Below are 18567 nucleotides of genomic sequence, written 5' to 3' on the forward strand. Positions count from 1 at the left end.
TTGATAAAAATAAATAAAGCAAAACCAACATATTGAGAATGAAACTCATAAAATAAATCTATTACAGACAACAAATTTCAGAAATGAATAGGTCTATAAAGACAAGTTCAAATAAACAAAATCCACTATCATTCCAGTAAGATATACACAAACAAGAATATTGAAAATTAAACCACTTTTCAACAAAGTACAAAAGATATAATTTTTAAAATACAAATGTCAGTGGCAATAGCTCCCAAACACTTTGGGAATACCTCATCTAACAGATATAATCCAAAATACACAGGTGAACAATGAGACAGTTAGCATGGAATATTAAATTAGATTTAGGCATTGGGAGCTTTAACCCCCAAAATCTACTACCACTCACTATCCACAGCCAGTTGTAGCTATGTTAGTCACACCTAAAAAACATTAACGATGTTAAATTAGCTTCACAGTACCTATCCTCTTCCCTTAACATCATCATTCAATTATAAATATATAAAACTAGTCTAACACTATAAGTTGAATCAAGAGGATACAGGCTACATAATAATGATGAAAAGATATAGAATACAAAAGTAAAATATCAGGAGTGAAATTCAAACTGTAACTCACAACAAAATTTATCTACACTTCTTGAATTATGTCTGTTTTTGACAAATGTTATATCTTTTACTTTTCTTGTTTTCTATATGTGTTACTGGCATAGTACTGGATTTATTTTATTTGGATTTGTTTCGATAAATATAATTTTGAATTTTGTTGTGAGCAGCAGTTTTAGTTTTCAAGTTTCATTCTTGTTATTTTTCATCATTGTTATACAGTGTTGAATTTTCACCTATATACTCTCAATATAACTGAAAGCATAATATATATAGTATAACGCACACAAACTACGTACACTTAGCATTGGAAACCATCAGAATTAACAAATACTTGGTAAAATGTTTCACAAACAGTTATGATTTTAAATAAAGATTTGTCACAAACAGTGAACATCCCAGGCCGCTTCAAATACAAGCATACAAAATAATGACATATCAAATGAAAAACTCTAAAATAATCAATTAATCAAAATTAGTGTTTCAGATTATTATTGTTTTCAATTATTTCAACTATCTAGTGATATTGATTTATTGGTATTATGATTTTTCCTTAATATTTTTGAGTAATTCAATTTTGTTCAGTTCACAAAAATAATCAACTTATCAAAATTAGGATTTCCAATTATTACTATTTTTTTATTATTCCAACTACCCGATTAATAAAAATATTTCCATTCTATTTGTTTATTGTCAAACATAAAACTACAATAATAGGCCCCTCTGTACTCTACTCACCACAGTCTAAGTTGTTTTTACTTCGATAACAACCACTGTTTACCCCTCTTTTTTGCTTCTGTGACATAACTGATTAATGAACACATTGATTAATCAATTAACAAATTCTATTAATTGCTCAGTTCTAATAGTTTACTAATTTGTCCTTTGTAAGATTAAAAAAAAATATATTGACAGTATGTCATTAGGACAATATTGGTAATTATCTTACTTGTAATACTGATACTTTTTGTTCTTGGACAATCCTTGCTAACTTTGCAGGCATAGTTTTAACAAAATCAGGTACAATCAGTAAAGATGCTCCTGATGATAAGGATGTAAAAACTTCCACCATGCTGGGGTCAAAGGTGAAGGGTGAGGTAAGTAGAACAACATCCTTTTCATCAATAGAAAAGAGTGATCTGATAAATGAAATAAGGTTCACAAGCAGATATGATTCAGTTATATACACAGATTCAAAAAATAAGTTCTTCAAAACTATTTTCTATTTTAATATATTACATTTTAAAATTGTTTAATAACTTAATGGAATTTCATACACTAAAATAACTCAAATCTTTTATATTGTGCTGGACAATTACAAAATGTTGATCCTAGCTGAACTCAATTTTTTATATATAATAAAAGACTAAAGTTAATATTGCTTGAAACATGTTTGCATAATGTGAGTTTAAGTAACGTAAACCAACATCAAAATATCATTTTACTGGTCTTCTTAAGATTCAAGTGTAGAACAAACAGAAATAATTTTCTGGGATTCCACACACTTATTACAAACTTTTGGGAAGCCAGGATATGTATATACAGTACAAACATTAAGTGGAATAGAGCAAATTAAATTTATTCTATGTAAACATTAACTCTAATAAAGTAGTGTAACATCACTATATATGTATACTGTATAAACATTAAATGAAATATAGTAGCCTAGTTTTACTCTGTATAAACACTAATTCTAATAAAGCAGTTTAAGATCAGTGTATATGTATACTGTATAAACATTAAATGAAATATAGTAGCCTAGTTTTACTCTGTGTAAACATTAACTTTGATAAAGTAGTTTAAGATAGGTCTCAACAAATTCCATGCGCCAGATTTCCATGGTGACTAAAAATTTCATTGTGGCGCTTAGTATTTTCTTCCATTTTATTTGTGTATAGGGCTGTGCTAAATAGAGCTAGATTCTAGAACAGTTCTGGACTCTTGAAAGTCCGGAACTGTTTCTGTGTTCTTTGAGTCCTAAATCAAACTTCGTTTCTAGGATTTTAATGGTAGATTCAGCACTTCATGTTTTTTCAGGAATGAAGTTCTGTGGTTGCACATCATGTTACTAATTTCGCACTATTTAGTTTTTCTTCTTTCTCTCAATTCAACCAATCAGTGCACATCTTTAGACTCAGACGGAACCAAAGGCAGTTAGTTTTGGCAATACTATCAAGTGATTGTTGATATCATGCGATCGTTAGCATGCGCTCGTTGCTGTAAAAGTAAATAAATATACACTGGTGCCTCGATTATCCATACTAGTCTGATGAAAGCAAAAAATCACAGATAACAGAAACAGCAGATAATCTCTAGTTAACCAATTCTTTAATCTAAATAAAATTTTCATTATATTTAAGTTCCTTGTTTTAAAGTATAATCTTTTTAATGTTGTTTAATCACATTATCATGAAAAATTATGAAAGTTGTCACAATCATAAAAGCAAAGCGTTAGTCGGTCAGTCAGTTGGTCACACTCGATTTCTTGGAATTTTGTGAGATACAGTCCAATTCCACTTTTTCTCCTATAATACTTCCTCTTATGATTGCCTGTTCCAATTTTAGTTGAATTTAATTGCTAACGTAGGTATAAATGGCTCCTAAATTTCTGCACTTTTTCTGCTATAGACATGGAGGTGCATTTTCACCCTATCAATGCCTGTGAATAACTAGCTCCTCAGAACTATGCTTGGGAATTATTATGAAAAAGCCTTTGTTAAAACAGACTGAAGATACCAATTATCTGTAGGGAAGAGAACAATGCATAACTGGGCAACACCCTAACACAACCTGAACATGCATCTGTAATTAAAGGATGCCTGCCGTGCAGCATAGAACAGAGGACAACTGACGCTGAGTGAAATATTTAAGAAATCTTAATATGCATTTTGTGTGTTTTTGTAAACTATGTTTTTATCACTAATCAAATAAAGTTAACGAAGCTACAAATATTTCATATTCCTGTCTTAACAGCTAAAAATAAAAGAGGCAAGGCTAGGCTTGAACTGGCCGACTCACAATTTTAACACATGCCAGATCCTGCACGCAAAAACTCCAGATATCATGCAACACCTGAACTTTTGCAACCAAAATTAATTTCTGAGTCACAATTTCTCCAAAATAGGTAAATTATTGTCTAAAGAAAATTTGGGGAAAAGAAAAAAACACGGATAACGGAGGTGCAGATAATCGAGGCACTAGTGTAGCTCTCATTTCCTGGTACAAACAGTAGCGAAGTTAGGTTAGGCACACATGGCTCCTGAGTTTATGGGCTGGCTCCTAGATCTGAAAATATCTGTGGAGGCATGGTTTAAGATCACTGTATATGTATACAGTACAAACATTAAGTGGAATAGAGTAGCTTAGTTTTACTCTGAGTAAACATTAACTATAATAAAGTAGCTTAAGATCATTGTATATGGATACTGTACAAATATGAAATGGTATATATCATCACAGTTCTATGAACAAACATGTATGAATATTAACTGGAGTACAGTAATATTATTTCACTGTGTAATAACATTTACTGGAGTAAAGTAACACCGTTTCACTGTGTACAAATATCAACTAGAATTTATAACCCCACACACTGATTATATCAAATTAGTTATGAGTATTTATTACCTTAGATGAAGTATATTTGGAACAATACATGAATGTGGAACCTTTACAACTTTTGGTATTCCCGTTGTTCCAGAGGTTTGTATGAGATAGGCTAACTTGAGCTTCAAAGTCAAATGGTCATTTTGACAATCATTATTTAAAGATGTAGAGAGCTCATCAGGTCCAGAACTTTCCTTGTCCTTAAATATATTTCTGATTCTAAGAAATATGAGTTCTCCAACTGGTGTCTGTAGAGTTCTGAGTATTATCCATTTGAGGTTGAATTTTTCTTGTAAATCCTAGTGAAAAAACTAAGTTAACAAATATGCATAACACTACCTTTCCTTTTATACATCTTTAACTATTCTGTCTGTCTATAGTAATAATTCTAAATATTATTACAACAAACCTGTTAATTATTTAACACTATTTAAGACAACCCCTAAGCTATAACACCTCATTAGCTCCTTCAAACAAGATCATGATTTTACAACTTGACTGTACTTTACAACTTTAAATAAAAGCATAATTTCTTTAATGTAACTATATCAGTATTGAAGTAAGAAATATATTTAAGGTTTTCAAAATTAACATTTTAGTATCAAAACTGAATTTAATAACTACATTCTTCTTTCCACCATATATTAACTTTTAGTAACTGTTAAATAAGCATGTTTGACTGGATTTAGAGGAAAAGCTGACAATTTCTTGCTTCATACATATCATAGTGAATAAATGAAATTAGTTATATTTTGGAGCAACTTTGGATCCTAGGTATAAGCATAAACAAATACAGTGATACTCTACACATCATGTAAGTACCAGCTATTTAGCTTTCAATTGTTAGTTTTAAATTTAAAACCATGGGAATATCTTTATGTGGTAAAGATAGTTAGAATAAATAACTTTTGTTTGATGAACTAAATTCATTACAACATACAATAACATTGACTGTGCTGGGGAAAGACTTTGATAGAGGATACAAGAGCACAGTAGTAATGCTTAAAACAAGGGATAAAATACACTGTAAAGATGAATCTGTTATATGAAGACTAGCCACTAACATTAAATGAATGGCACTATTTGCTACCACTTATCAGAATTGCTAAAGAAACAGACAACATGGTGGAAGAAACTAGATAATAACTATGAGGAGTTGGTTCAAGCTTTCATTGGTTTCATAAAAAGCAATCTACATCAAGCTAAGAAACACCAAAATTAAACCTAAGGTTATTGTATTTAATATAATTATTTCACCTTAAACAAGGAGCTAGAACTAATTTGAATAAGAGAGGACTGCCAAATATGCCCTATAAGGAGAAATATAATCCTTATGTTTAATGAGAAGACAGAAGATTGTTATGGGAATTCAACCTAATAAAAGTAAAACAAGAGCTCTATTGGTAATACTTTTATATTTAATAGGAAGATAAGAAAATTTTACATGAGTAACAAAGGCAAAATATAAAACTAAGTAATTATGGATAAGGGTAAAAAAAGCAGAATGGCTACATTATTTTTTTTTGAGAAATGGAAATTATGATTGTGCGAGATTCAAACAAGTGACTCCGCTTAGCAGGTATAAGCCTTAGTCAACTAAACTACAGCACCTTAAATGCCACAAATCCAAGTTTTCACCTCACTGGTTAACTCTTTCTGGATTGGAGGAAACGGATGACACTGATATTCCTTGATTTGTTTCCTTCTTACGGTGGAAATAAATACTTAACCAAATTGCATAAAACTTACTTCAAATTTACTAAACAGTATCTAGTTTTAGCTTGAAAATATTCATACAATTTAACATCAAAGTTTGGGAGCTGCCTGGGAATTTCTGTTGTAAGATTCACAAATATTATTCTTTGATTTATTAATTTTTCCTATGAATAACATCAAACATTCAGATAATATACAAGAATATAACTACTAGTGTTATTTCTTTGTTGTTCAGCACAAAGTTAAATAATGGGATATCTGTGCTGTGTTCACCACAGATATTGAAACTTGATTTTTAGCATTACAAGTCCCTAGTCTTACTGCTTAGCCAATAGGGGGGGGGGAATACTACTGGTAAATAAAGTAATGATATAACTATCTCACTTTGACTAATTTCAGACACCATTATGATGAAATTTTGTGGATTGTTATAATAAACCACGGCATATAAAAAACTTGTTAAATATTGTCGTCCCATCCTTGGAAGATGTCAGTTGATCGTTTTATTTTTTATATTGGTAACAGTGTTAGATGAGTCAATCTTTAAGCTAGTTATTACATGTTACTTAGTAAAATTAATTAAAACAGGCAGTTTTCTGCCTGGTTAATCATTTAAGTGTTTCAGTAATTGGCAGTTGTAATATAAAGTTATTAAAACTAATAGCATAGTTTTAAAAGTTTTAAAATGCAGTTCTGCCAGAGCTTAAGTTAAGAAAGATTAATTTGAAACTAATAACCCATCTAATGTAAATGTTAATAATTTCCTTTAAGCTCACCTATTTGGGTTTACTTAAAAAATACAATGTATTATGGACCTGCTACAGAACATTTTTGTTAAAATAGAAGATATTTCAAAATAACTAAGTAATAAGATTTTTTCATTGTACTAAAGTAAATTTACATGTATAACAAGACAAACAGTGGTACAAGCAAAATAAGGTAAAAATATTTTGCATCATTAATATCAATTTCAATATCCAGTTGTCATCACAGTATTTTCCTGTAGGTATAATGCTAATTTCTCTCCTACTATTCTTGGAACTACTGTAGAGACTTTGAAATGTCTCATATTCTGACTGTATGTGAAGCAAACCATTTTGCTAACCTAAAAAGGTTAATAGATAAGAACACTCCTGGCAGAACTGTGCCAGTATATAACAATAATTGGATTATGTTTCCAACTTTTGCTTGAACTTTTAGGAAGCTTTTCAAGCTAACTGACCAACAACAACAACAAAAAAAAGTGTTCCCGCAATCATTACCCATTTCAGTACTTGAACGTTTTAACAACATTCTGATTTTATTCTAGAACTATAGAGAAAATCTAACTACTAGTTATTATTACTAACTACTGATCCATAATTGTGTAATACTTTTTTTCTAAAAGAAAATGTTGATCAATGTGGCCATTATTGCTTAGCAAAAACAATTAAGAGTCTTTAAGTTGGATATTTTTCTTGAGTAATTCTTAAGTAAAGGTTTACAAGTTCCACCAAGATATGTAAATAAATTACTTCTTGCACAAAAACTTACCCAAAACAGGTTCTTTTCTGCAATAACAAGATCAAGCTGCACTATATTCAATAAATTACTTAAGAAAGTGAGAGGTGATCGAAGGTCTAGAAAGGTGAAGTAAAATGATGATTTTAAGACACTGACAAAAAAAAAAAAGAAGTAAACCAAAAGATTTATTGGTGAGACATATATTTTAAATTCTTTGATTACAAACACTGAAGCACCAGGAACTTATATTTATTGTTGTTTTAAGGTGGACACCAAGTTTGTACTGTTTCATTGTTAAGAGAGTTTTACAATTTCTTACAAGAGCCATAATTCACTTGCCCTCTAAAAAAGTTCCATGGATTGCAATAATAAGTTTGGTGAAAAAACAAATAATGTGCAATGTGAAAAAAAATACACCCATTAGTGTTCTAAATGACATTTCAGCTGCATTTTGGGATAAAAACTGATATAATGTTAAATAAGCACTAGCTGCAAAGCAATTGCAATATTTTGTATACACAGTGAAGCTTAAAACTGCCAAACATATAAGTAAAAAGAATTTGGTTTGACACTCAAAACTATATCATGATACTTTAAAATTAAATAATAAATCTTCTAAACTTTTCCAATTTTATATTTTTAGTTGATATAGTAAAACAGTACTATGGTGATTGTATTGAAATTGTCTTAAGAATAAAAGAAATTAGTACATCTTTCTGAACTATATAAACTCAAAACATTCTTTCACGTTTAAATAATATTTGATTAAAATTTGAAGCATAAAATATACACATACTTCATCATGTTAACCAGAAGTTGCTAAAGAGATGCGAGTGTCTTATACTAAAAAAGGTGGGATTTTTTTTATGATATTTGATTCATGTAAATATTTCATGGTTTGCTGTATACTTATAAAAGTAACAACAAAGAAAAAAACTCCACAGACATGCTAATGAGCTAATATTACAGACAGTATAGGAATAAATGACTAATAAATAATAAAAATTATCACTTGAACATGAATCTACAATCTTGTATTTTTTGTAGTTCCTCTGTATGTTTGAAATTATTTTATGTGCCTTAATGGATCTCCTGAATTTGACTAATCACTTTGGTTTGACTTTTGGTTTTCACATGAAGTTAAAAAACATTAAATGTTATAATGCTATTTATAACAGTTTCAGTCAATTTTTATTTTTAGTATTTAATTCTTCTTAACTTTGTTATTCTTAAAAGTGTCTTACAAAATACAATATTTTATTCTTAAAGTCTGTCTACTTGCTTGCAGTATATTTCAGACACTATGTTTTGCTTTTCATGCCTTATACCATTTGTTTCCAGACCCCAGTTAGAAATGTTATTTGGCCATGAAAATGAGTTACAAAACTTTTTATAAGGTTGCAAAATTGGTAAATTTAATTATGGTAAAGAGTTTGATTGTACTGATTTCATATATTTTTGTGTAACTAATGGAATACAAATGATAGTACATTGTATCATTTTTCACTTTTATATCTAGCACTTAAAAGCCATCCCATAGAAATGTGTGTTAAGAAAAAACAGATTTTAAACTATAAAAATGAATTGAATTGGTCCATTGAACTTATATGTGATGATGCTGAATCCTGCTGCTTAAAAGGTTTTGGAACTGAAGATCTAAACTGTAATTAACATTTCACTCATGAATTAAACTATGAAGATGACATCCCAAATGTGAAAAGACTTAATTGCAGATAGATAACCACAACAGCTTACCTTTAATGGTTACCCAGTATTCAAATTAGTTCTGGAATATCTTTTTGTCCTGAAGACTGACAAATTATAATGTATTTAACCTATTCACTAATTTACTAAACCCTGAAATACTACAGATACTCTGTCCACAGCTTGAAAATGATAGAACTCTCAATTTCAATGATAACAGAACACACAATTTTCTGTATCAACACAACCTATTTTTAACACAAAGATAAATACTACCAACAACAAGTCCCAGCCATAGGATGATCACTATCATCAGGACTTAGTAATCTATACGCGAGACATTTTGAAGATAATGCCCTCTAAAAAGCTACTCAGAAAACTAGGATTTGTCACTGGTACTTTTTTTCATACATGTATAATATTGCTACACTAACAACATTCCAGAAGTCATGAACCACTTACCATGACAATTTACAAAGAAAATAGAAAACAATTCCCATTCCTATATATGATGGTTATCAAGACACATAATTCATATACAGCGGAAATTTGAAGGAAACCCATAGATACTGGTAAATACTTCAGCTATAAATCAAACCAACCAAGTGTAAAGACAGGCATAACATACTAGCCTATGCTCTAGAATGAATAAGATTTGTAATACAGAAGATGCTAAGGAGGGAGAAAAAAACTAGTACATCTCTGCTTGACAATGAATACCCTAAACACATGAACTAGAGAAAACTGAAAGTAGCAAGAATAAAGTTACAAACATACAGTCATATTATCCTATGTCAGAGGTCTCTCTGAAATCATACATAGAAGATACACAAACAGTGTAAAGTCAGAACAGTATTAGAAACCACAGCACAATATGATTACAGTTAGTAGACATCAAACCACCAAATGGAAAGCAAAACACATTTACATTATGCCTTGTGAATGTGATCACTGAAGAAGCAAAAAGATCTACCAAAATAAGAATTCAGGAACCTAATAGACAAACAAGACTGCAATAGCTCATCATACCAGAAAAGAAGACCAAACGATGAAATAGGATGATAAGAAAATAATGGGATATGAGCCACACAGAGAAAAATATAGATAAAAGAAGCCTCCAGCATCCACCTGCCTGATAATACACTAACTCAACCTCTTGAAATGAAGTACAAGTTGACAGGAGACACTTGACTTACTAAAGCCACCCTTTTAGAAAAGAAAACATAAAACCAAACTGAACCTTTTCACTGCGGCTGGGACGCATCTTTCCCACTGTACTGGGAAATATACGTCCCAGATGCAGTGAATGGGTTAAGGACATTCTTTTATATCCAAATATTTACCTTTTCAACAAAATTCAAATGGAATCCATTTCATAAAGCAAATCATTCAACAAATTAATAATAACTCCAATAAAAAAGAACACTACTAAAGAACAAGTCTTGATTTGGCTTTCTTAAGCTATTACCCCTTATGTTCAATTATTTCTATGATACATTTGAATGCTTTGAAACATGACTGATAACCTGTAAAGATTTAATGGTATAGTTAGGGATATTAAAACTAGAGTTGAGCAATTATTAGTGTAATTTGATAATCGATTAATCATCTCACTCATTAATTCATTACATTCCACTAATCGATTGTTCTCACATGAGACTTGGATAGGTTGAATAATCTAAAATGGTAATAATCTGAAACAAAAATGTTGATTAGTTGGTTATTTATGTAACATTAATTGATGCTTACAAGTAATCAATTATATTGATTAATTGAGTGAATTGCCCAGTTCTAATCTAACTATATTCAATTATTAAAATTGCTACCCATTATTTTTTTAAAGGCAGTAAATATCTGCTGTCAATGAAATTTTTGTAAGATTGGTAGCCTGTTTAATGATGATAAGCTAATATTTCACACACCTGATATACATAACTACATGAATGACTTACTGAAAAACTTGTAATTTAAAATGCACAATTATGTCTTTTTGTATTTATAGCACTTTCTAATCAATATGATTATTTTTCACTAGAATTATAATAGTTTTAATTCAAAGTGTTATTGATACAAGACAAAACAGTTATGTTTGGTTGAAATAACTTTGACAACCTACTTGGAATTCTATGGCCTTTTACCTAAATACAAGGGAAAAAGAGTGCAATGTTCCAAATGCCAGACCTGTGTGTGGTTGTTTTGATGTTGTTGACTCATATGTAGACTGGTCAACATGCCCATAGATTTTACATCTGCCCCACACAAGCTGTAGCAAATCATATTATTTTTAGTTTTGTAATACTGTGGTAAAATGCATTACATTGAAAAGATATATATGTACTAACAATGTGTAATAATCTAGTCATTACAGTGAGGAAGGAAAAGAAGTTAGGCTAGTATAATTTCAGTTAGAGTTAATACATTTTTATGTCTACTAACCTAGGGGTAGTACATAAAAAAACTTTACATCCCTTATCCTCTTAATTGCTTAAATATTGTATATAAAAGAGAAAAAATCAACCTGTTCTTTTAAAGAATAATAATGGAGAAATTTTAATTCCTAACTAAGTTATCCTCAAAGAAAAATTAAAAAAATGGGTAAAATTAGGGAACAATAGGGACAATAAATACTTTTTGTAACTCTAAATACATACATGCAGATATTTTTTGATACAATGGCATAATATGATAGCCCACACTATCTCAAGTTAAAAGCTTATGATAAGATATGAAAATATTTTCAACCTTTTGTAGGTTTATTGACAAAAAAAAAAAAAATTCAATATTTATTTTGAAGAACATTCCTGGTATATTAAACAAACTATGAGTTGCAATAATCTTCATTTCACATGATGCCTGGCACAGCTTTAGTTAACTCTTCCCCCTAGTTTAAAGAATGTCTCTACTTACCCAAACAATATTACAACAGCAAGGATTGATTGTTTACAGATGCATAAAATGGGTAGTTCAACAGGGTGGTTTATAAGCAAACTCAACTCTTCTGCAATGGAATTGCTCAACTTAGCCAGCTCTTGGTAAGTCACTTTAGTTTGTTGCTCACCATCTGAATAGATAAGAGCCACATTTGAAGGAGAACTCTGTATTTTCTGGTCTACAAGCTGATTCAAAGTTTTGTTCATAACTTGAGCTTTGCTTAATTTTTCACCTATAAAAACAAAAAAAAAGGAAAATTAATTACTAACCTTTTACAAATACCTCATTTAAGTTGTACCTCATATAAAACAATAGCACTTGTTTCTATTTATTTATTAATGTTTTATTACAAAATACATTTATTCTAATGAAGTGTGCAAAATTAGGCTTAAGTATTATACTACTGTTGTGAAGGTAATGAGAAAGTGAAAGATAGAGAAGGCTTTAAAACATTAAATAGTTATTTGGAGAGGTGAGTGGGAAGTAGTCAAAATAACTTGAGTATCTTTAATACTAATACTAAAAGCAGGGGTTGATCTAATCTAGAAGTGGTGGTAATAAAGACAAGGGTAGAAAGATAACAGAAAAAAAAGACAAAGAAAATTACACAAACAGGTAAAATAATATATATATGTACAAAGCAAACAAATTAAAAGAAACAATAAACAGAACTGTAGGGTTTATAGCAAGTGTTAAACAACAATGGGAAGCCTATAAGGGGAAGCCATTGATTAGAAAACTGTATTAATAAGAGCTTAATTATTAATTCAGTTGGTTTATGTGGTTTCAATAATTGGCTTGGGCTTGGCTTAGCTGTTATTGATACTGTTTTCTAAAATACCTTTTGACTTTTAGACCCGTTTGTGTAATTTTCTTTGTCCTTTATTTCCAATCTCACCTCCAGCTATTATTTTGGCTGTAACTAGCATAACTTTGATGTTATTTTAGAAAGTTTAAGATCTTTTATAGAGTAGATCATCGAAATAATACATGGAGAGGGATAATTTTATAAGTGAACTGAAGTGATATCACACATACTAGAAAAAATGTAGGGAATTTAGGTTGAGATTTCTGAAAGAGTAAAAAGATGATTACTCAAAGGCAACTTTTACAGGCCTCCTAATGATGTAAAGATAGACTGCTACTTCAGTTCAGAAAAACAGGCTTTTAAAATATCTGAGACTTTAATATAAAAAATATGTTGGTAAGTATGTCCTATTTACCTAAAGTTGTAGAACTTCTAAAAGTTGCCCTCCCCCTAATGAAATCTGAAATGGCACACCTGCAGAGATCATATTATGAAGGATGATATTTTAGATCTTGTTATTCATATAAAGAAGTATACTGTTGTGCAAGAGCACTTACAATCCTAGCATCATTTTTGAAGTTTACACTGAATAAGAGTAATATCCCTGATTTTATGAACATCAGGAAATTCTGAGAGAAAGATTGAGTGGTTAATTAATGAGAAAAATGTTAATGATTTATTTTTACCATTTCACTCAAACTTTAAAAGAAATATGTATTCCTTTATGCGTATATAGACTGTAAAAAGGAAAAGTGTAAGTATTATGGTTGAGATTTTAAAAGAGATTATTAATTTGGAGAGCACATTTCCTAATTCCAAAAAGATTTATCATAAAACTTTCAAAAACAGAGTTAGTGGCACAAACCTCAACTGTTGTTTTTCAGATGTTACTTGAAAGTAATGAAGTACCTAATCGTTGGAAGGTTGCAAATATAGTGACAGTATAATTCATATTTTTATAAATATATGAAAGACCTATAAATTTAATTTATGTTGTTATCAAGGTACTAAAATCTATTGCAGAGATCATTTAAAGAAGTATTTTAAAAACTGTCATTTAATAAACAATAGTCACTATTGTCTTAGAAGATTTCTTGTCCAATTATTTCATTAGTTTTTTAGGGCATCAGGTTAACTGGAAAGGTGAATTCTTATGAAATTGATAAAAACTTAAATGTACAAAAAATTGGCTTAATAACAAAAATAGAAGAAGAGGGTGATAAAAGGTCAATTGTGAAATATGATTAGTGAGTCCCTTATAAGAATGCTCTATTGTTTATTATTTACATCAATATTTCTGATAAATAATAAATGTGAAGTTTTTCTTTTTCACATTGTGTTTTCTTTAATCCACAAGCTTTTAGTCACAGTTTCAACAATCATTTTCAGATGTTTTGGTTCTTCGGTAATTTTATAAGAATTCAACTTTCTATTAATATCTTGAGTCATATCAAAAAATTTCAGAAAGTAAAGATAAGGAGTAACAACCAAGATTCTTTTATTAACAAAATAGTCTGTATACTGAAACACTGAAGTCAGGTGAAAAAACTGTTACCAAAAACTTGAAAAGAAAATTTCAAATAAATAAGCACAAGCAAAGCTTTTTCTAGTGCCAATTTGGGGCTGAATATCAATCATATTCCCAATGGCAAAAACCCTTCATTTTCCCCCAAATCATGACTAAAACATAATCTAAAATGCACTGCCACTGAAATAAATGAAAAAATTAACATTTAGAGTACCTGAAGCATTTATTATTAGAAATTAAATAGTCAATATTTCACTCTGTAACTATAAAAAGGTGTTTCATTTTACATATCTTCAGTAGTGTTTGATTGTGCAAGAATATGCCAACTGAGACAGTACTTCCAGTTTTGTGGCAGTTTAGCATTTTATAACATAGCAGTAAAAAACATATCACAACAAATACTGTGTGAAGCAAATACAAAAGAAGTATTCAAAAAACTGTTGCAAATTTTCCAATTTAAGTTTTAATCTCCATCAGTTAACAAAATGAGTAAGAGTAGTGTTTGCTATCATTGACAATTCTTGCTCAGCAGCTTGGCCCACTAATAACATACTAGCCTGCATGTCAGATTCAATAGCCTGCAAGTTTGCAAGCTTAAGTAATATAGATACCCAAAGGACAGTGTATAAACTTCAAATAATGTATATTTTTATAGAAAAAGTCTGTCATCATAAGAAAAGGAACTTATCAGTGATGATGATACAAAAATATATTTGTGTTTTCAATATCTTTATATATCTACCAAATTTACCAACTGTCAGTAGAATGACACAAAATTCCAAATTTAGGTCTTATGCACCACTTTAAAAATTGCTGAAAAAGTCCTGAAGAAAAGAAACCTTGCAATTATCTCTTTTTATAATATTAAACAATACATCTACATTATGAACCTACATTAGTATGACTCATTATGAGATACAAAGTAGCCTTTTAGACTATAATTTGTAAATATCTAATATTTCTAAATTTTCTGATGATACTAAGATTCCATTTCCAGCTGATATTGAAGGGAGTGTTATTCTTTCTCAAAACATCTGAATAGTGTTAGATACTAATTTACTATGTAAAAACAAGGAAAGTGAGTTTCACATTCAGTAGTGAGAAATGTAAAGTAGTTAACTCTCTTGGATTACGGAAGTTTGAAAATACTTACTTCTTCAACTTCAAGTCCTTGTATAATACTAATAGAAGTTTTTAATGATTAATATTCATCATGAAAATGAGTGTGGAACATTCATTTCTATTCTTACTAATCTTACCGTTCCTGTGTTTCGATTCTCAACCCCGCTGTCAACATAGATGACCAATATAACTACAATATTGCAAAAGACAGCCTGTATTAAGTACCACTAGACACTATTTTTATGCTAGAAAATAAACTATGCTGAAAAATTATCAAAATTGTCCACCTACTTCAGTGCAACTTAAAGCTTAAATAAATTTTAATTCACTAGATCAAGATTCAAGTTTCAAAAAGACGGAGAATGAAAAACTCAAACAAAGGAAGACCAAACTTCAGTTTTCGAATCTGGTTTTAATTTTATCAATACATGCTCCAGTGCGTGAACTCAATCAACTATAATAGTCAAATACTTCAACCATAGTGCTGTAAGTGTAAGTTTAGCTTGTGATGAAACACTTAAACTTTCACAAAACGTGATACCAAGTGCTGACGGGAAACACTAATACACAAATATATTTCATGTCCATGGAATAGCACGACATGATATGTTTGAATGAATATATATTTGAAGCTACTACTAGAAATAGAAATATTTCATTAATCTTAGCTAAATTACTAAAGTATGTTAGAAGATTCTCAAACTGAACTCTAGTCTAACCGTTGATGCTGATCATGAATCATTGAACAGGAAGTTTACAGGCTTAAAACACTAAAATCAGGGGTTTGGTTTCCCCACAGTGGTCAGAGTGCAGATAACCCATTGTGTAGCTTTGCATTATAAAAAACAACAACATTACTCAATAATAACTGTGTATTGCTGTGTGAAGCCTGGAAAATTCAAAGTTTAGGCTCTACAACTACAAAGATCACGTAGCAAAAGTTTATAAAAGCAAATTACTAGTCCTTATCCTAAATTTTGATAATCCAGGACAGTAATCCTTAACTTGATCGGAAGATATAATATAAACAAATTTACATGTACAACTTAATTGTGCATTTATTATTCAACACTGATGAATACATCTACTGTCAGTACAGGCATCTCTTGAAAGCATTAGGCCTGTATTTTATTTTTTCTGGATTTTCATAATAGAAATGGTTTTGTGTTGTTCTTTCCTTGAAGGTTTTTGGAAATTATCTGGTGAAAGTAATTCAACTCCAGTCCACGTATTAATCACAAATTAATTTATTTCCTTTTTTACCTCGTAAAGTTTTGTAGGCCTACATAAACGAATGACGTTCAAACCCGTTTAAGTTTAACAATACTAGGACTAACATAAAACAAACTTACTTGCTCAAAATATCTCAATAAGCGTGATAAAAACATACATCCAAATGCTTCACAAAGACACATTGACTGATTCACTCTATCTTGAAATAACTATCCTGTGTTTATAATCTAGCTTCAAATATACACGAAAAACTTGTCAATGTAATCAACTTAGTGCTTTCCCGTGTTATAGACTTATCTTAACATCATGCGCCCTCTAGCTAACATGCAAAATACAACATTAAAAAGTATAGCTTACAACAGAAGCAATATTTATAATTCAACTATTCCAAAACAGTTTGACATTTTTCATTCATGGAATAGCACCAACAAATAATTAATAACATGTTTTGAAATCACTTTTTATGGTCACCACTATATTCTTCGTTCAGGGCACTAGCCACCCTTGCGTACTTAATTTCAACAGTGAATACAAAGCACGTTCACACCAACAGTATGTTTGATATTTTTCACTATGATATAGGTCCAGCTTATGTCTCTTTGGTTAAATTGTGTTCAGGGTTACTGATGAGGAGCGGAATTCTCCGAAGCTAGTACAACCCAATATCACACGTTGATCAAAGTGTAGACTGAACTGGACCTCTCTTGAACTTAGACTTCGAAATTAAACAATTTTCGGAATACTAAGTTTATTTATTATTAAACTGTGCAACATAGCTTTAATTTTCAATTTAAAGGAAAATAGTTTTTATTATATATATATATAAATTTCTATAAAACACAAAGTAAAGAAGACAAAATCCTTTTTCATGCCTCCATGCAACTGAATCCTATTGTTACGACAGCGGAAGTCAAGTGACGCTGGTAGCACGTGATGAGTGTCTAGAAGATTCTCGAAGAGGCTACGCGGGCGGTATTATCGTATATAAGTGCGCTAGACAAAGGAGACAATGTAACCGGGTGAAGGAGGATTGTTTAATCTTCGAGCACCCTTGATTAGTAATTATTTCTTAGGAGATAATTATTTTTAAATCAAAATAACTGCCAGGAAAAACGAAAACGAGACAATGTAATAATCCTCGGAGACCTTAATGCTTCTCACCCCCTCCTCCAAGGTTTTACCACTACCACTGCTGGTAGGATCATCGCCAATCTCACACAACTACACTGTTATTAACGACAACTCCCCTACCCACACGCATTACAACGGTATTCAAAGCATTGTCGACCTCGCCTTAGTTCCACCCGCAATAGTACACCTCACTAGTAACTTTAAAGTACACGAAAACATTGGCGGAGACCACAACCCACTGTCATTCAAAATCAGCAACCCGAACTGGACTCACCCAATAATCTACACCAGCAGCCCACCACCAATCCCAACTTCAAGAAAGTTAAATGGACCATTTTCAACCAACACTTAGACAACATCTTACCCGACCCATTAACTTTCGCTAATACCAAAGAAGACATTGAGCAATATTACCATAGTATATCACAAGCCATATCCAAGACCATAGACAAGTTAGTACCCAAAAACCACACCAATACCACGCCCAACCACTGGTCACTAACTCCCGCAATCCACAAGCTAATTTTATCCCGACGCAAGCTTCGCAAAGACTTCATCAACTCCAGAAACCCCACTCTGAAGACACAAATCAACTCAGTCAAAAATGATATAGGAAAACTAATTAACCCGACCCGTCCACCTTCTGGAAAACTTTCAAAAGCATATGCCGAGAAAACAATGACACAAATAACATATCA

At 30.7% G+C, this 18567-nt stretch overlaps 1 protein-coding gene across 4 annotated transcripts in view; it reads right to left on the reverse strand.

The window, feature by feature from the left end:
- Nucleotides 1-17051, reverse strand: part of LOC106463977 (acyl-CoA synthetase family member 4-like) — a 39901-nt gene extending 22850 nt beyond the window's left edge. For 3 of the 4 annotated variants that reach the window (XM_022391625.1, XM_022391624.1, XM_022391626.1), the window contains exons 1-5: nt 16858-17051; nt 12024-12279; nt 7443-7563; nt 4215-4492; nt 1537-1726 (exon numbers count right to left, since the gene is read on the reverse strand). In XM_022391625.1, the coding sequence (XP_022247333.1) occupies nt 1537-1726; nt 4215-4492; nt 7443-7563; nt 12024-12253 (819 nt within the window). In that variant the 5' untranslated portion in view covers nt 12254-12279; nt 16858-17051. Of the gene's footprint in view, nt 1-1536; nt 1727-4214; nt 4493-7442; nt 7564-12023; nt 12280-16857 lie in introns of those variants that run through there. The other variant, XM_022391627.1, reaches the window with a different exon arrangement.
- Nucleotides 17052-18567: the final 1516 nt, after the last annotated feature.

Source organism: Limulus polyphemus, unplaced genomic scaffold (genome assembly GCF_000517525.1).
Source record: "Limulus polyphemus unplaced genomic scaffold, Limulus_polyphemus-2.1.2 Scaffold1532, whole genome shotgun sequence".
Classification (NCBI taxonomy): Eukaryota; Metazoa; Arthropoda; class Merostomata; order Xiphosura; family Limulidae; genus Limulus; species Limulus polyphemus.